This window comes from Lithobates pipiens, unplaced genomic scaffold, assembly GCF_037356315.1.
Source record: "Lithobates pipiens isolate NorthernLeopardFrog02 unplaced genomic scaffold, aLitPip1_a1.2 Scaffold_19, whole genome shotgun sequence".
NCBI lineage: Eukaryota > Metazoa > Chordata > Amphibia > Anura > Ranidae > Lithobates > Lithobates pipiens.
Genome location: NW_027507764.1, coordinates 466,287,744 through 466,311,598, shown reverse-complemented (window position 1 = coordinate 466,311,598; position 23,855 = coordinate 466,287,744). Strand labels below are relative to the sequence as shown.

At 44.4% G+C, this 23,855-nt stretch overlaps 1 protein-coding gene across 1 annotated transcript in view; it reads right to left on the bottom strand.

Moving 5' to 3' along the window:
• The window catches only part of CUNH8orf34 (chromosome unknown C8orf34 homolog), a 422,416-nt gene extending 398,802 nt beyond the window's left edge, over positions 1 to 23,614 (bottom strand). The window contains exon 1 of the mRNA XM_077492843.1: positions 23,379 to 23,614. Within this exon, the coding sequence (XP_077348969.1) occupies positions 23,379 to 23,447 (69 nt within the window). The 5' untranslated portion in view covers positions 23,448 to 23,614. The remainder of the gene's footprint in view (positions 1 to 23,378) is intronic.
• Positions 23,615 to 23,855: the final 241 nt, after the last annotated feature.

The window sequence follows — 23,855 nt, the reverse complement described above, 5'->3', positions numbered from 1 at the left end:
TAGATCTGTATGTGTGAGCCAGTGCCAGCCTTTGCTTTGGCAGAAAATTGTCTTTATTTTATTTTTTCCAATCTTTTATTCATCTCTGTGGAGAGGAATAGAGATGACCTGATGGCCCTCATTACTGCTTTGTATACGATTTTAATCAAGTGGGAGGAAAAATTGATTATTCAAGGTTTGGTTCCAAATGATCAGCTGCCCACAGGCAGTATGGCCCTTAGCCAGGCCATCAAAGCACAGAAAATACTGGGAAGCTTGATATGATTGTAGTAGAGATTGACGCCAATCTTATTTTAAAGAAGCAGCCAACCAATTATAGGTAAAATAAAACTATGTGCCATTATAAAAGGTGTACTTGAAGATTAGACAGAATCTTCTAGTGTCACTAAACGCAAAACTTTTCTCTTGGCATTTGAATTTATGATGATGTTCTTTATCTATATTGTGCATCTTTTCTTTTCCCATCTTTTATATTTACATGACTACCTAGTTGATCCTGCCTTTCTAATCTCCTACCTCTTTCACTGTCAACAAAATGGCAGCCGATTCTGTGGCTGATGGGGACAATCCTGCCCATGCTCCATGAACTTTCCTTTTCAGCCTCTTCGTTTTTCTCCGTTCCAGTGGCCCCACGAGACAGGGGCGGCTCCAAAGTTAGGACTGCGGGACGGCACTATTAGGAACCCCGATTAATAGGGGATTTCTCTCCCTAATTTACTGGTCTGGTGTTTCACACAAAGCACAAACCTTAGGAACAGTTCACAGACTGCTTTTACCACCAACTCTGCTAGTAAATGTAATATGTGAACGGTCCTTAAGCTTTGTGTGAAACATCAGACCGGTAAACTAGGAGGAGTCCCACATCAATCAGGACTCTCTGTGTGAAAACATAGGGAGTCTTGCTGCTACTGTATTGCAGTGATTTTGCAGATTACATGGAGGTCTCTAGCTAGCTCCACCCATTGACTGCACATGGTGGTGTGAAGCTGGGGGGGAAGTAACATGACTAGAGTGTACATGGCTTCAAAAATATATTTACATTTTTTTTCAAAATGTGTAGTATGCATCCAGATATCAAATTGTGACAGTGGGTTTAGTTTCACTCTAAGGGAGATGATTTTGGCAATGTGTTGGAGGTAAGTGAATAGCTGGATGCAGAAATGGAGCCCAACAGGAGGACTGAGGAGAACCTTTCAAGTGACCAGAAATAGTATAATGTATAAACCAGCCTTTCTAATCCTTTTTACCCCAGAGAAACCCTTAAAATATTTTTAGGTCTCAGTGAACCCCTGCTAAACCAATTAATTAGTGGTCAGTGGAAATAATACCCCTTACATTAGTGGTCAATAGGAAGAATGACTTTCTTACAGTGGTTGTCAGAATGCCACCATTGCAGACATAAAAAAACATCTTTTATGTCATGCAACTGGCTCTGCCAAGTGGATTGACACCAAAACTAAGTAGGCAGCATCTTATGGGAGGTCAATCCGCCACAGCTCACGGAAACCTGGACAACCTCTGGAGGAACCCTAGCATTCTACGGCCCCTAGTTGAGAATAGCCAGGGTAGACTATTGTAGGAACATATATTCAGAAGTGAATTCATAATTATATTACCTAAAAGGTAACTTTACTTTTGTGGGGAAAAATAGCAAATAAAGAAAAAAATAATACAGCATATACAATTGCGACACAAGTCATATTGTCATAAATGTTGATCTGTTTTAAATTGTATTTACCAATAAACCTTACTTTATTGATTTTATTACTGAGTGTGTTACTCCTCATCTAAAGTCCCATTGGCAATTAATGTTACTTTGTATATTATATCGGGATGGAGGCGTCTCATGGCACATCCAACCATACTTCGCTAGGTAGTTTTTCTGGGGTTGAGCTTGGCCCCTTAGTTCTTAGGGAACTCCTAAGATGTCAGCATACCAAGACATTTTGGACAATTTTATGTTCTAAATTTTTGTAGGAACAGTTTGGGGATGGCCTCTTCCTGTTCCAACATGACTGCGCACCAGTGCACAAAGCAAGGTCCATAAAGACATGGGTGAGCGAGTTTGGGGTGGAGGAAGCAGTGTGAACCTAGCCTTAAGCTTAGTACACACTACTTGTTTTTTTTCATTCAACCCAGCAGGTTGAACAAAAAAAACCTGACAGCTTAGATCGGAGCTGCTCTACTAACAATCCAGATGTTAATACAGTGATTTCCCCTGCTGAGCTATTGTGTTCTGGCAAGGGGACAGCCCCCCTGCCAGAACACTCTGGTCAGCGCTCTCAGCCATTGGCTGAGAACGTTGATTGGGAGCTGGTTGGCTGCTGGTTTTCCAGCATGCTCGTCCGTCAGACTGGCTGCCATATACATGGGCCGAATGTTGGCTGTTTTTTATTGAACCGGCTGATGTCACCCACCATTCTGTCCATGTTTATTAGGCTTTAGGGAGGGAAGATCCCAACCTCTAGGTAAACTTTCACTCCATTTATTACTTTAAATATCCCTTTAGTGTGTACTCCTGTAGATGGGACTGCAATGGGGCACATGGACATCAGAATGTAGCTTTACTTTGGACATGCGCAAAATTGGGACTTCTGTTCCCATCAAGATATAAAAGGCATTTATTTGGTTCCTTTTATAAGCCGACATAGTGGACTGCTGAGGAATTTTGGTATACAGTTAATAATCCCTTCCATTGTGCACCTTCTATCTTGATTATAAACCAGGTATACACACACACACACACACACACAACACACACACACACACACACACACACACACACTCTATATTAAATTATATAAAATCTTATCACAGGCTGCAGCACACATGAAGAGATTATTGCAGTATCAGCAATAACAAGCAGCACAACAGTGTCAAGTCTAACATGCCATTTATAAAGCCATAGGTAAAAGTACATAATCATAAAAACAGATAAAGTAAAAGGAACAGATGGATAATGACAATAAAATCGGGAAAACTATATGAAAACAGGTAATTTGATTTTAAACAGAGAAAGAATACAACATATGTAATGACACATTAGGCTTAATGTACATGGGATGTTTTACAAACCTCTCCTGAACTATTTAACTTGACAGATAGTAACTGGAATTTAAAAATTTAATTTTTTCCATGTTTACATGCCGCATTTAGCCACGTTTGTGTTTAGAAGCATTTTTTTCAAATGGTCAAAAACTTAAAAATCTCTGTAAAATGAAATGCGGCTAAACAGGAGTTACCACGTTTACACGTGTTTACAAACTGTTACGGGCATTTGGCATTTCAAATGCCTCTGAACATCCGTCCTGAACGCATTTTTTTGCTTTCCAAAAAATGCTTCTAAACTCAATTGCCTAGAAATGACTATAAACAACCCTTTGTACATGTACAGATAAAATAACAGAGGAGAGTTTAGGGGTAGCTGAAAAAAATGGCCAACTGATCCTAAACATCCGTTTACCAGCAGCAGTGTACATAAAGCCTTACTGTAAATCTAAAGGGAGTTCAAGGAAAAAAAATAAGGCTTTTGCCAGGAAGAAATTAATAACTAAGACCCTATCTTATCTAGAGCATGAATCCAAAACACCTCTGTTCAAAGCCAACAAAAAAAAAAGTTGTTAGGAGCTGGGCTGTAACTATGGAATGTTTACATAGCTGTTGCATTACAATACTTCTATTGTCCCAACATGGCAACAAGTAAACTGTCAAGTCTGTATAAGCACTACATAGCAAATCAAATACAATAATAATATTATACATCACAAACATTATAATGTTGGTTGTTTTGCTGCTCTAGCTTAAGTTTGCCATAGATGGATAGAATTTTGAAGGAACATTCTTAAGAAAAGTCATATTAAAATTTTCAGAACATTCAAATGTTGTTTGAAAAATTTTGTTTGCTTTTAACATTTGATTTTAGTATGAATGCACTTTACAGAAGGAAAACCACATACACGGTTAGAAATATGTTTATTTGAGAAAAAATTTCCATCCCGCTCCTTCAAAATTTTCTCATTACTGCAGTGGAAAGCTAACATCGATTTGACCCCACTAAATGATTAGAAAAATGAACAAACTTTCTTAGAACATTATTTTCCTCAGAATGTTCATTCGAAATTCTACCCATCTATGGCCAGCTTTGGTCTATGAACTTAGTGGAAGTTCACCCTAATACTAAAATCTCAAAATTTACAGCCATGAACAATCTAAGACTAACCTATTTAACTCTGTAAAGAAGAAATCCCTATACATACCTTTTCTGAAGCCGCTCTGGTCTGGTCTCCCACAGCAGAAGCTCTGCATAAGAGACAGCCTGGGAAGTGATGTCACCCATAGAGTTACTATGGGGCTTCCGCTGTTGGCTGCCTCCTCTGCACCCACCTCCACAGAGAAGCCGCCGCTGACAGCTCAGTGTGGGACCAAACCGGATTCAGAAAACGTATGTATAGAGATTTCTTCTTTACAGAGCTAGATAGGTTAGTCTTGGATTCCAGTAGATTAGGAGATTTTAGTGTAGCACCCTCTAGTGTTGTTAGGACACTACAGTGGTTAGATTTCTGTCGTGTAGGTATATTTCAGGCTTGGCTAGTAGCCAAGCCTGCTTGTTTTTGATAGAGGTTGGGAGTGACTCAGGCAGAGCTGAGTCCTCCCACTTCTTTCCAGAATATGCTGAAATCTTCTGGAAAGGAAGGAGGAGAGGTGGAGCTGCCTGGAGTATTCTGAGGAGCCCTAACCAATCCCCAACCTGAATTGGCAGGGGGGAGGCCTCCTCAAAAACTCAGGGTGTGGGAGTTGGAGTTGTTCGGGTGGAAGCTGAAGATGGAGTACTAGGCTGTCATGGCCTTGCTGGGACCCCAGTCTGGGTAGGGGAGTGGAGTGGAGTGACTTGACTTCGGGCCTGGGCTCGGGTGTGGACAGGACCTTCTCACAACCCAAGGAAGTGTCCTGGACAGGAGGCACAGGAGCAAGGAGAGGACAGCAGAAGAGCACTGCCAGGCAAGTCTCCAGGTAGGAACAACAGAACGCAGCCAGGAGAATGGCAAGTGACACACAGTCAGGAGGACTGGGGAGGCACACCTGAGAGGACTGGGAGAGTGCACTCTGTGAAGTGGACTGTGGTTTCACAGGCAATGGAGAGGCGCAGCTGCAGCCAGGAGAGCTATCAGGGCCTGAAGAGGTGGTGCTGGGATCAGTAGCCATGTGGGACAGCTAGCACTGGGACTACCTTCAATTTTGCTACACCAAAGGGGCCTGTGGTCCCTGCCTGTAAAGGACATCTGCTTTAGGCCTGACTGAGCCAGTGTCAGGCCTGCATTCAGTGCTAGCTGGTCCCTTGAGTGATAATTGGCAAGCAAGTGATGTGCTGAAGGGTGAGATCAGTAGTCAAGTGAAATGCTGGAGGAGGAGTAGACGTTGTATATACAGAAAGTGTATATAGTCTCAATACCTACTTGTCTTTTTTTTCAACTGGGCATCTCCTACCATCCCTACTCTAATCCAAGCTGAATTCCCCCAATAAAAAAGAAAAAAAAAAGTGCTTGGACTGTTTCATGTCTCTAGATGCTTGAGGACTGTGTGCCTGGCTGGGCAGGGTGATGGACCACAACAACTAGCAGCCCCTACGGGAGTACAGCTACATTTGTATTGGAGTAAGCTTCTAATTTAAGTGTAAAATCTCCACCCCTCTCAGGGTTTCATTTTCAGGTAGTGAGTACCTTGTTTGGACTGGTACCCATTCCCACTTCCATTCAGATCACCTAGGTGATTTGTGCGCAAGTTCGCCCCTGTGCTTGTCTGCCACTGCCTGGGATACATCACAGGTCCCAGGAGCCGGTGGGTCCATTGAGAAAGTGCTGCACTACTCACATATGTGCAGTGGGAAGCCTGCTGTGAAACACCATATCCAAGATGGAGGTGCCGGGGGGGGGGGACCGACCTGGCTGAGGGCAGTATTGGATTCTTGGACTGGTAAGTTAATCTTTATGAAAAGGCAGAAGCTATAGTATTTGAAGCTGCTGACTATTTTATGTTTGTTTTTTTTCCCACGCTGAAGAGCCTCTTTAACTTTACATATTTTTCTAAAAGCCAAACATATGCAGTACTGATATATGCATGTATATGACCTAGTCTAAGGCCCCAATTACACTAGTGTAGAGGGGCAGCTCTCACAAAAATGCAGTGTTGCATACACAAAACGGGCAAAAGTCCTCCTCATGCTTGCAATGACATTCATAGTTAAAGGAGCTCCAGACTCAAAGTAAAAAGCGTTTTCTTGTGTGCACAAAAACATGTTGCACTAAAAGCACAGAATGAGTAAGTCTCAAAAAGGTACATGAGCTTTTTTTATTTTTTTTAATCATTGTTTTTTATTTGAAAAAAAAATTAAAAAATCCTTTTTCATAAACAGAAATGCATGAAACACAACATATACAATAGACAAATTGCAATAAAAACACATAGCCAAGACTTTAGGACTATAAATACTTAAAAAAAAGAAAAAAAAAAAAAAATCCAGACTTGCCAAGGAAATTGTAAAATCAATCCTGCTGCTCCAGGTGAACCGGAAATGATGGTGTCTACAATCCAGCTATGCATGGGGTGCATGCCCAGTCATTGCTGTAGAGTACATGTGAAGAAAGAAGAATGGACGGCTGCACACCCATATAATGCAGATAAAAGCCTCTTTAGTCAAAAAATCAAAAACAGGCACAATGCATGTTGGCAGGGGAAAAAAAGGTTAACACGTTTCACACGTTTAATATGTGCTTTGTCAAAACCGTGAAAGTAGTACTGTGCTAGAACATAAAAAATAATATGTAAATATATTTCACTGCATGAGCTTTTTGCTACAAGTAGGCCAGTCGATTGAAATTAATGGGCTGTCCTAATTGTGTGACTATGCGCAAACAACGCACATTTGTGCAAAACCCAATGGCGTGCTTCACTAGTGCTAATGGGACCTAAGAGTCATCGCTATCAAATGAAAAAAACTCAAGAGTCTTGTTTTTTCTTCTAGTTAACATTGCCAACAATGCCCTCTTAATATTCAGATGACAAATGCATCTAAATTATATACCTAATGGAGTTTGAATGAGTTAGCCCAGCCAAAATATCACTGATGTAATCCATAGTCAAATGCATTCAAGGCTTGGTAATTATCTTTCCAAAGCTAAGTCAAGAAGGAAAAGATCGAAGTCCCTTCTGAAAGAATCAGCTGATGAACTCTTGTCGCATAAATAGACTGTGCATGGCTAACAAGCATACTGGGCAAGGAAATATATCTATCTAGCTATTCCTAATTAGTCCACATGTTCTCTAAATAGAACATAATGTATAAATATATTAAAACACACATTTTTTTATAACATCTGCAATCTTTTGACAAAGCAGTAATTCTAATTTCAAGTCACTTTGGGCACATAATAGAAAAACAACTATTACTACCAAAGCCAAGCAAACAGCTGAACTCCCATTGAGCTCCTATGACATCCATCCATCATGGAAGTGTCCTTATCATTAGCAACGTGTTAATTGCCAGTATGAAGACATGTGCTGTGATAATGATCTGTGCAAAAAGATTGTCAGGAATTTCGTACCTGCTGCTGCTATGCCAGGAAGAGTGCCAATAGGCATGCATTCTGCTCAAACACATAAATGTTTATATCTCCTAGAAGATCACTCTGTGACCAACCATTGTAAAATCCAATCACAATCACTGGTATTGTCTCTCAATCTGTGACCCATCACTGTAAAAAATACATCAAACTCAGCTCAGTTCCCCTGTTACACTTCACCCCGGGACCTGCCAGCGCATCAATATAAAGCAGACTTTTATATAAAAATATTCATTGATTCTTGTGTAGAAGACCAATGTACTACCATCTTCATAAGTATTATGGTCCATGCATGGCAGAAAAAAATGCTAATCTTGAGCATTTTTTGTTCCGGTGTTTAGAAGAATTCAAGTGTATTTATTTAGTGTTTTTTCTGCCAGAAAATCTCTGCCTCTAAATGCGGAGCATAAAATATGCCTCTAATATTCCTCTAAACAACCTAAAGCACATGGACACATAGGACAACAGTTGCTTTTACAGGCAAAATGCTAAACTCCTCTGGAAACCAGTGTGCATGGACCCTAATTTTCTGACGGAAAATGTTCGATGGAAGCTTTTCCGATTGTGTGTGCACAATTCCGACGCACAAAGTTCTACCCATGCTCGGAGTCAAGCAGAGCCGCACTGGTTATTGAACTTCAATTTTCTTGGGTCGTTGTACATCACCGCGTTCTTGACGTTCGGAATTTCCTACAACATTATGTGACCTTGTGTATGCAGGACAAGTTTGAGCCAACATCCGTTGCAAAAAATCTCATGGATTTTGTTGCCGGAATGTCCTATCGTGTGTACGCAGCATTACATATTAAGGTCTTGTTTATACAGGGGGGGCAGGGACAGTAAAATAGAGTGGTTGAGCCGTAGTTTAACCAACCTCCTCCATCTTAGCATGGCCAGTGGCCACGGTAGTACATGCTGCCACTGAGCGGCAACATTTATACAACAGGTTTTGTTCAGCAGACAATATTGCCACCTAAATTGACCCATTTCGATGGATGTGTATACAAGCTCTTGAAGGGGATGATAAGGGACTATATACAAGATTTTAGTAATGAAAACGGTATCATTAGCAGTAATGGGCATGGATTCATGAAGAATGGTTCTTGCCAAATCAATCTATTAACCTTCTATGAGGAGGCGAGTTGCCATCTAGATAAAGGAAGGCCCTTAGACGTGGTGCATCTGGATTTTGCAAAAGCATTTGATACAGTTCTGCATAAACATTTACTGTACAAAGTAAGGTCTCTTGGCATGGAACATAGGGTGAGTACATGGATTGATAACTGGCTACAAGGGCGAGTTCAGAGGGTAGTGATAAATGGGGAGTACTTGGAATGGTCAGGTGTGGAAAGTGGGGTCCCCCAGGGTTCTGTCCTGGGACCAATCCTATTTAATCTGTTCATAAACAACCTGGAGGATGGGGTAACCAGCTCAATTTCTTTATTTGTGTACGATACTAAGCTAAGCAAGGCAATAACTTCTCCACAGGAGGTGGGAACCTTGCAAGTAGATCTGAACAAATTATTGGGGTGGGCAAATTAGGTTTAATGTCGAAAAATGAAAATAATGCATTTGGGTGGCAAAAATATGAATGCAATCTACTCACTAGGGGGAGAACCTCTGGGTGAATCTAGAATGGAAAAGGACCTGGGGGTCCTAGTAGATGATAGGCTCAGCAATGGCATGCAATGCCAAAGCTGCTGCAAACAAAGCAAACAGAATATTGGCATGCAAAAAAAAGGGGATTAGCTCCAGAGATAAAACTATAATTCTCCTGCTCTACAAGACTCTGGTCCGCACCTGGAGTATGCTGTCCAGTCCTGGGCACCAGTCCTCAGGAAGGATGTGCTGGAAATGGAGTGAGTACAGAGAAGAGCAAGAAAACAAATAAAGGGTGTGGAGGATATTAGTTATAAAGAAAGGTTGCGAACACTGAACTTATTCTATCTGGAGAAGAGAGGCTTGAGAGGGGATATGATTTCAATTTACAATACTATACTGGTGACCCCACAATAGGGATAAAACTTTTCAGCGAAAGGGAGTTTAACAAGATACGCGGCCACTCATTAAAATTAGCAGAAAAGAGATTTAACCTTAAACGACGTAGAGGGATCTTTACTGTAAGAGTGGCAAGGATGTGGAATTCCCTTCCACAAGCGATGGTTTCAGCGGGGAGCATCAATAGTTTTAAAAAACTATTAGATAAGCACCTGAACGACCACAACATACAGGGATATACAACGTAATACTGACATATAATCACACACACAGGTTGGACTTGATGAACTTGTGTCTTTTTTCACCCTCAGCTACTATGTAACTATGTGGTAAGGTGACATATCGGGGTGGATTTACTAAATGCAAATAGACTGTACACTGTGATCTTAGTAAATGAGATGAAGGTTCACTTTGCAATCACAAGCAAGGGAATAAAACAAAAATTTTAAAAAATGAAATTTTTCTTGCACATGATTTGATGATGGAAGACAACAGACCTTCCCCTCATTTACTAAGCTCTGGAGCAACTGCACTTGCAAACTGCCTTTAGTAAAATCCATCCCATCATCTCCAGGCAACTTGCCTCTGAAAAGCGATTCAATGTCGACCTCTTTAACCTCTTCCCGCCCGCCCTATAGCCGAAAGACGGCCATAGAGCGGGCGCTTTCGTCCGGGAGGCCGTCCCTGGACGTCCTGTTGTTTACTTCCGCAATGCGCGCCGCCGCGGGTGCGCATCGGGGAAGTTCTGTGTTTGCCGTGTCCCCCGGAGACAGGCAAACACAGATCGCTGTAAACGACCAATCACAGCAGCCGTTTACAGCACGATAGGCGTGTCCAATGTGAGATGATCTCATATGTAAACATATGAGATCATCTCTCAGCGCCGCTCTCCCTCCTCACAGTGAGAGGGGAGAGATGAACGGCTGCAGCGGCCGTGAGTGTAAAAAAAAAGTGCCATCCGCCCCAGTGCCATCCTCCCCCAGTGCCATCCGCCCCAGTGCCATCCTGCCCCAGTGCCACCTGTTAGTGCTATCTGTCCCCAGTGCCACCTGGTGTCAGTGCCATTTGTCCCCAGTGCCATCTGTCATCAGTGCCACGTGTCATCAGTGCCACATAGTGCCATCTGTCATCAGTGCCACATATTAGTGCCATCTGTCATCAGTGCAACGTATCAGTGCCATTTGTCATCAGTGCCACCTGTCAGTGTCACATGTCATCTGTTGTCAGTGTCACGTGTCATCAATGCCACTTATCAGTGCCATCTGTCATCAGTGTCACACGTCATCGGTGGACGTATTAGTGCCATCTGTCATCGGTGGCACATATTAGTACCACGTATTAGTGCCATCTGTCATCAGTGCCACGTATTAGTGCCACGTGTCATCGGTGCCACGTATAAGTGCCACGTATAAGTGCAATCTGTCATCAGTGCCACGTATAAGTGTCATCATTGCCATGTATCAGTGCCATCTGTCATCAGTGCCACGTGTCATTGTCCTGGTGCTCCAGGGCCTTCAAAAGTGTAATAGGTAGTCAACAAGTTAGATGTGTAATTTATGTTCCTAGAACACATGATGGCGCTACCTGCATGTTGGGCCTCTCTATGTGGCCAGGCTGTGAAAAAGTCCCACACATGTGGTATTGTAATACTCACGAGGAGTAGCAGAATTTTTTTGGGGGTGTCATTTGTGGTATACACATACCATGTGAGAGAAATAACCTATTACAATGACAATTTTGTGGAAAAAAATAAATAAATATGAAAAATCTTAATTTTGCAAAGAATTGTGGGAAAAAAATGACAACATCAAAAAGCTCACCATGCCTCTTACTAAATACCTTGGAATGTCTACTTTCCAAAAAGGGGTCATTTGGGGGGTATTAGTACTTTCCTGGCTTGTTCGGGTCACAAGAAGCGAGATAGTCCACCAGTACATCAGATGTGATCAATTTTGTGCGATTCGCACCACAGCTTGTAGACTCTCTAACTTTCACAAAGACCAAATAATATCCACTAATTTGGGTTATTTTTACCAAAGATATGTAGCAGTATAAATAGTGGCCAAAATTTATGAAGAAAAATTAATAATTTGCATAATTCTGTCACAGAAACAAAGAAATATGCAGGTTTTTTTTTCAAAATTTTCGGTCTTTTTTCATTTATAGCGCAAAAAATAAAAACCCCAGGAGGTGATCAAATACCACCAAAAGAAAGCTCTATTTGTGGGAAAAAAAAAAGGACAAAAAATTAATTTGGGTACAGTGTTGCATGACTGAGTAATTGTCATTCAAAGTGTGAGAGCACCGGAAGCTGAAAATTGGTCTGGGCAGGAAGGGTGTTTAAGTGCCCAGTAAGCAAGTGGTTAAAGAGGGGCAGTAAGCATGGCAGCACATGTAAACAAGTCATAAAAGTGTAGAGCAGAGTGAACAGTGACCTGCAGGGGTAAAAACGCAGCAAAATCACGCGCTTTTCTGCCTGAAAACGCTACGTTCAGGTGTGAATGGGGCCTTATGCTTTGTACAGCCAAGTCCCTTTCAAGGTTGTAATAGAACAGCACTAATCATAGAGTGAGGTCAACCTTAATGGAAGAACCCACTCTAAAACTGGCCATTTCCAATTCCCCCATCCACACAATTGAGGTGAATGTGGGAAACCCTCCACTGTGTCATTGTGTTCTGGCAGCGAGACTCCTCTGCTGCCGGAATACACTGATCAGCGATGCAACCGGTTAGTGATCAAGTATACCAAAAATCCTGTTCAGGAATTGTCGATCATTAGATCAACTTCTCTTGAAGAAGAATAAGCATAGATGGATTGAAATTCAGCCTGTTTATGCTTAACCATCAAAATTTCGATCTACGATGCATAGAATGCATTAAGGTGAAAAAACATTTAACTTTACAACCCCTTTGACTATTAAGTCCACGGAGTGCTATATTTCATTATAATTTGTTTTGTTTGTTCTGCTAGTGCATTCTAATGTATATTATTGGGAACATCTCCATTGGTTGTTCCTATTTTACTGTAGATGTAAAATAAAACAAAAAACAGAAGTCATATGTAAGTTGTGCTGAAGTTGCGCTGGGATGTTGGCGTGGAAGTCGCAGCAGTGTGAACCAGACCTAAGCCTGGGTTCACACTAGCCCGATCTCAGAGATCGCATGTGATTCGCACTCGCCCCGCTGGTGCCGATCACATGCGATCTCTGAGAAATGCAAGGTCAGCCATATAGTTGCATCGCTGAACTTGCATTGAATTCATACAGAAAATAGTGCAGGGACTTGGTTTTTCCCTGAACTAGATTCATATCGCAGGGGTGTGCGCATCTATGCGATCCGATTCCTGTGCGAGTTTACAGTTCGCACTGTGATCTGTGAACTAAACTAGGGGTGTCATTAAACTTTTTTAATGACACCCGCAGCAGTTTGCACAAGGCAGTGTGAACTGCCTGCGGGAGAGGAGCAATGCTGGAACCGGCGCTGGAATGGCGCTGGTTCCTGCATCGCACTAGTGTGAACCCAATGTAAATGAGTGAATTAAACCAATGCATCTGGGCTGACATGGAGCTTCCTGTTACATGTTCCTGTTCAAGCAACCTCTGTCACAGTCCCTAATGTGTGTTGGAGAGGCTCAGGTAAGATTTGGCACTTAGGCTAGGTTCACACAGCTGCGATGCGGGAACGCTGCGAATCTACTGCGGGTTCCCGCATGTCTCCCGGCGGCAGTTCACACTGCTCTATGAGAACTGCTGGGAGTGTTAGTTAAAAGTTAATGACACCCCCAAATCAGTTTGCATATCGCAGTGCGATCTGCAAACTCGTACAGGAATCGGATTGCATGGTGTGAACACCCAAGCGATCCGATTCTGTTGCGGACCAAAAAAGGGTCCTGTACAAGTTTGGCTGAATTCGCATCGCATTCGGACCATACTATCTGTATGGCTGAAATCGCATCGCACAGAGATCGCATGTGATTTGCACTGCAGTGCTGTGTGAATCACATCCGATCTCGGACATCGCAGCAGTGTGAACCTAGCCTAAAAGATCCTCTAAACAGGACATACAGGTTTTTTTTTTTTATTATTATTTTTTTTTTTTTAACAGGCTTACTTAAAAGACTTGTTCACTGATATGTTCATTTCCATGCTTACTGATATGTGGTGTGCAACCTATGCAAGCTGCAATAGTCTATATTGGTGGCTTCACTCTGTAAAAAACACTTTAGGATATGATCATAGGAAATTAGCAAGTAGAGCAGTCAGGTGAAGAAGATGAATAGCAGAATAAAAATTAGTTATTTTTGTGTCCGTTGGGACATTTTAATAACTAAATCTGAATTGAGCCGAGAGCCCTGGAGACAACTCTGTGCCTGGACATGGGGGTAATTATTCAGAATGGCCACACACACACATAGTGAAATTAGCATTACATTATGAAACCTGGACACTAAGATACTTGGCAATAAACTGTTCATTTATCAGATAGCTGTACTGCTACGTGTCAAGTGTTCCTTTGTGCCAGAAGACTTTTAAACCAAATCTAGACTTAGAATTAAGTGCTAAAATATCACACTTTCAGGTATTTATTACCTTTTAAAGAGACCTATTGCCCAAGGAATACCTTCATCTTTATTTCTACCCAATAAGATTAGCTCGATCTTTGCTCAAAGCACTACAAAGCCTCAACCTGCAGTCCAAAGCACAAAACGGGTGTCAGTGTTCAAACAAGCTGATCCAGGCTAGCAGAAGCCAATCAGAAGAATCAAAGAGAACATATTTATGATTAAGCCCCATGTGTTGGACGAAACACGTCAGAGAAATGTAGTCAGGAGGATCTTATGCTAAAGCCGTATCTTTACCTTTCTGTATAGTGGCTGGGCTCAGGTTTGCAGCGTTTCCACCTTCTGTCTTCCGATTTCAATCTTTGTTCTGGTATGATCTAGGTTGAGCACCTACTTCCCAGACAAATTCTGACTCCAGAATGGAACAGTCATGTAAATCCCATCATCCTTATTTCCGGGCAGTGTTTACAGCTATACAGCCTCAGTGCCGTAAGGGAATTGCATAAAGCCTGAAGAAGGAGACTAACGAAGGTCCCAAAAGTTCACATTTTCATTAACTTAAAATGAGAACTCTAGCCAAATACAAAAAGATAAAAATAAATTGCCCATTTAAAAAGGATAAGAAAAACAAAGCTAGCCCTTGATGCAATATTCAGCTTCAATCCAAGGATATTTCCTGGACCTTACTTTTTCTGCCACTAGATGTCCTCAGTCTGGTGGCCAGCAACATTCAATTCACTTCCTCTGAGCCCAGATCTTTGCTGGCTAGTGAAAGAGAAAGAGCACAGTAATGAGCTGAGCTCTCTGTTACTGCTTTCTCTTTCTATCAGAATGCTACTTTTCAGCACATGGCCTGACTGGCTACTGCTCCACTTACTCCAGTTTTATTGTGCATTAACTGAAATCAGCTGCAGATCTAATCAGTGTATTCTGACAGCAGAGGAGTCCACACCTCACTTGCGTGGATAGGGAAATCCATCATTTTTATTTTTAATATCTGCCTAGGCTTAGATTACACTTTTGGTGTGGGGGGGGGGGGTAAAAACAGACAGTTGAGGGATGTTTTCATGCCCCCTCTACCTTAGGCTACAAATACAGCTAGATAGGGTGGTGCGCATGCTGCAGCCACAATGCTTTACTTTGCAGGGCAGCAAAAAATGATCCCCTCCGGCACATTCAATGAACAGTACCGCTGCTATTTAAGTCAATGGGGCCACACTGCAGCAGCAAGCTTAGCATTTCAAAACCCTGTTTGGCTGTCAGAAAAAAAAAAAAACTGACATTCAGAAGGCGGCAGTATTGCCTCCTGAATGCCTGTCAGCCATGCCTGCACTGCTGTGTGAAAAGCGTTCCATCGATTACTTTTCAAAGATGAAGGTGTAAATGAGCCCCAACATTGTTAACACCGTCTATAGATCTTGTTATAAACTTTGGGCTTGAAGGAATATAACGATATGAGTTGTCTCCTAAGAATTTATACCCTGCGGAACCCTTGCTAATCATCACCCCAAGAAGCACATGAAAAACTCACATTTTGCCTCATCAAAGAATACAGAATCTTTGATCTTTCAAGCCTAGAAGCTGTTAGGATAGATTATCATTTTATACCAATCTAATTGTGGACAGTCATGCTACCATAAAAGGCTTTGAATATATATATATATATATATATATATATATATATATATATATATATATATATATATATATACACACACACACACACACACACACACACACACACACACACATATGCATATACACACATACTTTTAGCTAGGTAAAATTAACTACTGCTTAGAAATACTGTATTTTTCACTTTTACCGAACTGACCTTACCTTCCCCGCAGAAAACACCTGTTTACAGAGCTAAATAACTAAAGCTTAAAGCGTCTGTTACCCCAACACTTCATATTTCTGGTATGTGCCTGCTATAATATGTACTTGTATGAAAAGTAGCTGTTCTCTTTGTATTGCTTCCTTTGTATGAAATCCCTGGTGTTCCTGCTAGTCCCCTTGCTCTCCTATTATAAAACTGACCACACTAAGCAGGAGAATACATCATAGTCAGTTATCTAGCTATGCTGGGAACTCAATGTGCTCTCCTCCAATGATCAGACTTGCCCAGACAACCCCCCCCCCCCCCGCACAGCCATTCAATGGAAAGCTCAGTATACTGCTGCTTCTCCTCCCCCCAGCTCTTATGCAGCTGAGAACAGAGGGAATGTGATCACTTTTTTTTTTTTTTTTTTTAAAGGGGGAAAAAGGGATTTATGTTTTTTTTTATATCTTTACAAAAAAGTTTTGCCTTTCATTTCTATTTTCAAACGGAATAGGTTGTTTTACAAGGTGATTGTTTACAGTCACTTTAAGCCTGCCATAGATGGTTTCAATCTCAGCCGGTTCAGCAGGAACTGGCAGAGATTCCAACTACATATGGGCAGGCTGAATGTACAATCAGCCTGTTGAATTTTACATGCGATTTTTGCTAGCAGGTGGTATAGCATATATCTATATATCTTTCTAGTTGGTTATGTCAGACTTGCTACGGGTAAGGTCTTGGTAGGCTGAAACGCATTAGTGTTGGCTCTATTCGAAACGTGTTATCCTTGGACTAAATAAAGAGAAATTTTATTCATCCTCACCTGGTTGCCAAATGAATCTACATGGAAGGCCTCTTGTGTTACATGAGGGAGACTACAAGTCAGACACAGTGAGTGGAAATAGATAATAGAAATAGAGATCTTGACGGCCCAGATTGCTTGATTGGGTTGCAGTGTCTTTATCTTGCATGTGTAGCAGGTCGAATAAAGTTGAGGCTGGGTTCACACCTATGCGAATTGGATGCAGGTTTCCCAACATCCAATTCGCATAGCAGGAGAATATGACCGGCTCTCTATGGAGTCGGTACACATGTCTCCGGTGCGACTGCGGAGCGCACTGCACAGAAACGCTTCAGGACCGAATTCAGGCAAAGATTCTGCCCTGATTCGTCCTTGAAACGGAGAACAGGGACGGACAGTGTTGCTGTGCAATCCACGGATGGTTTAGGTGTGAACCGAGCCTAAATGCTCTTTTTCTGCAAGATGCAATTTCTTTCTATACTTTAATTTTGCAACAGGGTTGCATCAACGTTTAACTTAGGGCCCCTTCACACCAGCCATGTCTGTTCCTATCAGCTGGAGATGTGTGAAAAGATCCCCACTGAATTGGAGCCAAAAGCTATGATCATCAGCTATTGACATCTACAACATTCACTGGACATTGACAGAAGAGCCGGGACAAGGGGTGGACAAGGGGTGGGCAAGAGGGGTGGCTGCCCTAGGCACTGTGGTATTACCTCAGGTGGGAGGGCACCACAAGGATATTAGGCGGAACGATTTGTGTTAGATGGTGGGATTTGGGTGGTGGCAGGAATAGGTATTGTTCTAGGAGGGAAACTTTAGTGCCAAGAGTGGTGATTTAGGGGGATTTGTGTAAGGAGGGGGGATATTTGTGCTAGGAGGAGGGATTTGGGGGAATTTGTGCTGGGAGGGGGGTAGAGGATTTGAGCTAGGAGGACTGAATTTTTTTCTGAGGGGGGCATTTGGAGGATGGGGGGGGGGGTTGTTCTGAAAGGGGGGGAATTCAGCAGGGGGCAGATTTGTACTGAAAAGAGGGGAGATTTACGCTTAGGAAGTAAGTATGCAGATTAGTGCTCAGTGTTTTTGTGTTTTTTTTCTGACACATGATGCTCATACATCTTGGGGGGGGGGGGGGGGGGGGTGGGCATTTTGGCATGTTCGCCCTGGGCTCTAGATGACCTTGTCCCAGCACTGATTGAAAGACAGACATAGATTTACCTTGCAGGGACTTTAATAAGCATTATTTTTTTAAGCCAGTAAGTATATTCTTGTGTTTTATTTCATTATAGGATTTTTTCACCTTTTCACTAATGTACCCCTGTACTCATTCCCCTGGGAGGAAAAGTTATGTGGTCACCCCCTTATTACAAGGGGGCTTAACAAGCCCCCCCCCCCTAAATTACCCCTACCTCTTTTTGGGGCATTAGAGATGGAGAAGAGACCCTTAACACTGGGGCAAGTGTGCTTTGCAAGGAGGGGGGATAGGCTTTGCTGTACCCCATCCCCCCACCTCTCCCTTACCCTTCAAGGTATCTCCTGAATGTTAAAAGGCATTTGGCCTGATATGGTACAGGAAGGGATTGGGGACCAGCACACTCACTGCTTTACCCCTTGGTTCAGAGGTCTCAAGGATGCACTGGGAAGCAAGTGGTTTCAAAGAAAAGTGCCTCCTAAATATGACACACTAGATCTAACTAGGATCCAATGAATAGATTATCATAAATATACATAGTACACTATTGCATGGACACACTGTAAGGACAAACAGTAAAACCGGTCATACACAATCAGGTTTTGATTTGCCAATCAATATGTAGGCTGCCAATCTGCCGGACTGGGTATAATAAATGGACTGTTGTGGTGGTCTCATACTACATTGCTGGTTCAAATTGGATTATGTGCAGCCAGCCAACGTTTAGTGAGGTATTTCCCACAGCTGTCCAGTACAGCAATTCATCTCAAACAAAAAGGATGGATTGTTCATAGATATGACTTCAGAAAACCAAAACCTCTTTTCCTACTATAGCTTACTATACTATGAAAAACATCACTAACCACAATGTGCCAAATGACGGATTTCATTTAATTTATGGGTAGTGAGAAGAGCACAGCAACCCGTCTGATCCCACCTATCATTGAGCTGTCTCCACTAAACTGAAATCCGAGTGATTATTAGAATCAGCAGATGCCCCCACACTATAAACTACCATACTGGAAAAGACTGCCTTCTGGTTTTCAGGGACTTTGAAAATAAGGCATGCACATTGCGTATATGCTGTGCTGTTATAAAATCACCAAGCCAGTTAATAAAGCCTTGATTTCATTTAGTAGATTCAAGAACATGGTGATAAAGTGGTTGTCAAGTCTGTTACACCACTTGTACCTATAATAAGGCTTACCTGTAGGTACTGTAAATATCTCATAAACTTGCACAGTTTAGGAGATATTCACTATATACACTGCGGCCGACGTCATTGGCGCATGCTCTCTGAAGAAACGTCCCGCTCATGCCCTTTCTTCAGTACCCATGCTGTGACTGGCGGCAACGGTGCGCATACGCTGGAGCCCGCAAACCCGGAAGTATCTCTGCTGAAAGATGTCGGCTATGGGAGATGCAGTAGCGGCACTGCAGGACATCATTCTAAAGGTAAGTATTTTATAATGCCTTTGTCTTGTAGGGTTTTTTTTTTGGGGGGGGGGGGGGGGGGGGGTTCCGGAGGTTTACAACGTCTTCAATAAATGCCATTCCAAATGTGCCAAGCATGTGGGGCTCCTTAAGGTGTATTTCCACTTTTGCTACAAATATAAAGTAGGTGCTATCCCCAATTCCACTGTTCAAGTGGACATATGATTTAACTACTTCAATAACGGGCACTTTAACCCCCTTCCTGCCCTAGCCAATTTTCAGCTTTCAGCGCTGTCACACTTTGAATGACAATTGCGCGGTCATGCAACACTGTACACATATGAAATTGTTGTCATTTTTTTGAGACAGATATAGCTTTCTTTTGGTGGTATTTAATCGCCACTGGGTTTTTTATGATTTGTGAAATACACAAAAAAAATACTGAACCTTTTGAAAAATAAATGTTTTTCTTAGTTTCTGTTATAAAAATTAGCAAATAAGTAATTTTTCTTCTTCACTCATGGGCACTGATGAGGAGATGAACAATGATGAGGAGGCATGGATGAGCTGTACTGTTCCGCACTTATAATTAGTGCTCTGATTATCAGTGTAAACAATGTACTGACAGTCTTGCCGATTATCGGCTCTCCTTTCCTCAGACACGATGCATGAAAAAAGAACTGCCAATAACTGGCAAGTCTGTTTACATGTGATCAGCTATGATTGGACACAGCTGATCGCATGGTAATGGGACTCTGCGATTGGCCTTTTACCCTGATCTGTGATCAGCTGTGCCCAAGCAGGGGGCAGGGTTGTGGGCGGATGTCCCAGAACTGGACGACAGCCATGTAGCCGTCTTTCAGCTATAACGTGCGATTGAAGTGGATAAAGGGAGTTTCCATTCCTGCTGTCAAATTTTCAAAAACTCCACTATATGTTTGTTTTGTGTTTCCATTCACACAGCATACCTAAAAAAAAATTAATTACAAAATTCTTAACATTTAGATGTTTTGAAGGCGAATGACATGGCCAATTCTAAGGCTTTCTGGACAGCCCCACAGTGTCTTTCACCCTAAACAGACTGCGCTATCAATCCTTACAAGAGAAGTTCAGGAATGGAAAAGAAAAATCAGTCATAGTCACCTAGATGGCTGCAGCACTGATCCCAGCAGCAGCTGTTCTCTGCCACCTCTACACCAAGAACTAAGCAATCAAAGACTAATTGCTTGGTTCTCAGCCTCCAGTCACCAGCTCTCTGCTTTGTCCCTCCAGCGCTCACGGAAGCTCTGGGCTGTAGAGGGGGCAGGAGCAGCTGGCTCGGGCTCTCACTGGAGATCTGGGCTGTGGATGGGGCAGGAGCAGCTGGCTCAGGCTCTGACTGGAGATCTGGGCTGTGGAAGGGGCAGGAAAAGCTTGTGCAAGCTCTCACTGGGGTGCTGAGCTGTGGAGGGGGCAGGAACAGCTGGCTCAGGCTCTCACTGGGGTGCTGGGCTGTGGAGGGGGTGGAAGCAGTTGGCTCAGGCTCTCACTGGAGCTCTAGGGTTGTGGAGGGGGCAGGCGCAGCTGACTCAGGCTCTCACTGGGGTGCTGAGCTGTGGAGGGGAATGAAGCAGCTGGCTCAGGCTCTCACCAGGGTGCTTGGCTGTGGAGGGGGCAGGAGCAGCTGTCTCAGGCTCTCGCCAGGGTGCTTGGCTGTGGAGGGGGTAGGAGCAGCTGGCTCAGGCTCTCACCAGGGGTGCCGAGCTGTGGAGGGGTGGGATCATCTGGCTCAGGCTCTCACCAGGGTGCTTGGCTGTGGAGGGGGTGGGAGCAGCTGGCTCAGGCTCTCAATGGGGTGCTGGGCTGTGTAGGGGGCAGGAGCAGCTGGCTCAAGCTCTCATGGGGGTAATTGGCTGTGGAGGGGGTGGGAACAGCTGGCTCAGGCTCTCAACAGGGGTGCTGAGCTGTGGAGGGGGTGGGAGCAGCTGGCTCAGGCTCTCACCAGGGTGCTTGGCTGTGGGGGGTTGGGAGCAGCTGGCTCAGGCTCTCACTGGGATGCTGAACTGTGGAGGGGGTGGGAGCAGCTGTCTCAGGCTCTCACTGGGATGCTGAACTGTGGAGGGGGTGGGAGCAGCTGTCTCAGGCTCTCACTGGGATGCTGAACTGTGGAGGGGGTGGGAGCAGCTGTCTCAGGCTCTCACTGGGATGCTGAACTGTGGAGGGGGCAGGAGCAGCTGGCTCAGGCTCTCAATAGGGTGCTGGGCTGTGTAGGGGGCAGGAGCAGCTGGCTCAAGCTCTCACGGGGGTGCTTGGCTGTGGAGGGGGTGGGAACAGCTGGCTCAGGCTCTCACCAGGGGTGCTGAGCTGTGGAGGGGGTGGGAGCAGCTGGCTCAGGCTCTCACCCGGGTGCTTGGCTGTGGAGGGGTTGGGAGCAGCTGGCTCAGGCTCTCACCGGGATGCTGAACTGTGGAGGGGGTGGGAGCAGCTGGCTCAGGCTCTCACCGGGATGCTGAACTGTGGAGGGGGTGGGAGCAGCTGGCTCAGGCTCTCACTGGGATGCTGAACTGTGGAGGGGGTGGGAGCAGCTGGCTCAGGCTCTCACTGGGATGCTGAACTGTGGAGGGGGTGGGAGCAGCAGGCTCTCACTGGGATGCTGAACTGTGGAGGGGGTGGGAGCAGCTGGCTCAGGCTCTCAATGGGGTGCTGGGCTGTGTAGGGGGCAGGAGCAGCTGGCTCAAGCTCTCACGGGGGTGCTTGGCTGTGGAGGGGGTGGGAACAGCTGGCTCAGGCTCTCACCAGGGGTGCTGAGCTGTGGAGGGGTTGGGAGCAGCTGGCTCAGGCTCTCATTGGGGTGCTAGGCTGTGGAGGGGGCGGGAGCAGCTCTCGCTGGGGTGCTGGGCAATGAGACTCAGCTGATCACAGATTGGATTAAGGGACCGATCCCAATCACGGGATGTAAACAGAAGATTGTAATCCGTTCCCCCCCCCCCCCCCCCTCATGCTGACAGCACGAGGAGAAAAAAAAAAAAGCTGATTATTGGCTTCTATCAGAGGGACATCAGTCCAGAACATGGAGAGCCACTGCTGCTATGCAGTGCCCACCAGTGCCACCTTCCAGTGCATATAAGTGCTGCATATCAGTATCCACCAGTGCCACCTATCAGTGCCGCCTATCAGTGCACATCAATGAAGGAGAAAAATTACCAGTTATCAAAACTTTATAACTATGAAACTAGTTTTTTTTTTTCAAAATGTTCTCCTCAGTGATTAAATGCCACCAAAAGAAAGCTCTATTTGTGTGAAAAAAAAATGCTAACATTTTAATATGGGTATAGTATTGCATGACCGCAATTGTCAAAGTGTGACAGCGCTGAAAATTGGCCTGGGCAAAAAGGGAGTAAAAGTGCCCAGTAAGCAAGTGGTTCCGCAAATAAAAAGCACTTAAAATGCTAAACATAAAAATGTAAATATTTTTTCTAGTGATGTCATGTGATGGGGAAGATGTGACAATATAAAGTAGGTGTTATCTTCCCTAATTGGCGGCAGAGGTGGAATTACAGTGTAAGTGGTGGTTGGGCCGCTATAGAAGCGCACGGCCGGTAGGGGCGCTGTGGGGCCTCCAGCAGCGATACACCTGGGCGCCGCTCCCCTCGCTATGGCAACAGTGAGGACGCTGTGGAGTCAGCATTTCCCCGCACACACACAATGGCCCCCGATCCTTCCATATACTCAGCTCCGTACACTTCCCCGCCTGGCCCCGGTCCTCCCATATACTCAGCTCCGTACACTTCCCCCGCCTGGCCCCGGGATGTGTGTCTCCGGTCCCCTGATCCATGGCACATTCCCGGTACACAGACAGCACGCTGCATCGCTATGTATCCTCCAAACCATCATTCTTCTCTCCCCGTACATGGACAGTGTGCTCCGGTCCCCGGTCCGCCATGTGTCCTCATCCCCCCCCGCACCCCGCTCACCTCGAACAGCGGACCGATCCGGTTGCTCTCCAGGTAGACCTGGATCCGGGTTTGCTGCCGAGACGCCATAAGGAGGTGATGAGCGGAGAGCCACCGGTGTGATCAGCAGGCAGACGGCGGAGATCTCATCATCTCTCCGGTGTGATCACTTCTCATCCGCCCGGCACTGCCTGGAAGGTGCATGAGGATGGCAACCCTCCTCCTCCTCCTCCTCCCAACCAACCTCCCTCTACTCCTCCTCCTCCTAGGTGCTCACAGCAACACAGCCCGCCTCACACTGCACTCCTTCCAGGAGCCCTCCAGCTGGAAGACAGGAAGGATCAACCCCATTGGGTGCCACCTGACAGCTCTGTGTGTGATTGGACAGTGCCTGACACCCCGTCCTCTGTACTGTGTATGGGGAGCACAGGGGGCTATATACTGTACACACAGGGGGCTATATACTGCACACACAGCTATATACTGTACACACAGGGG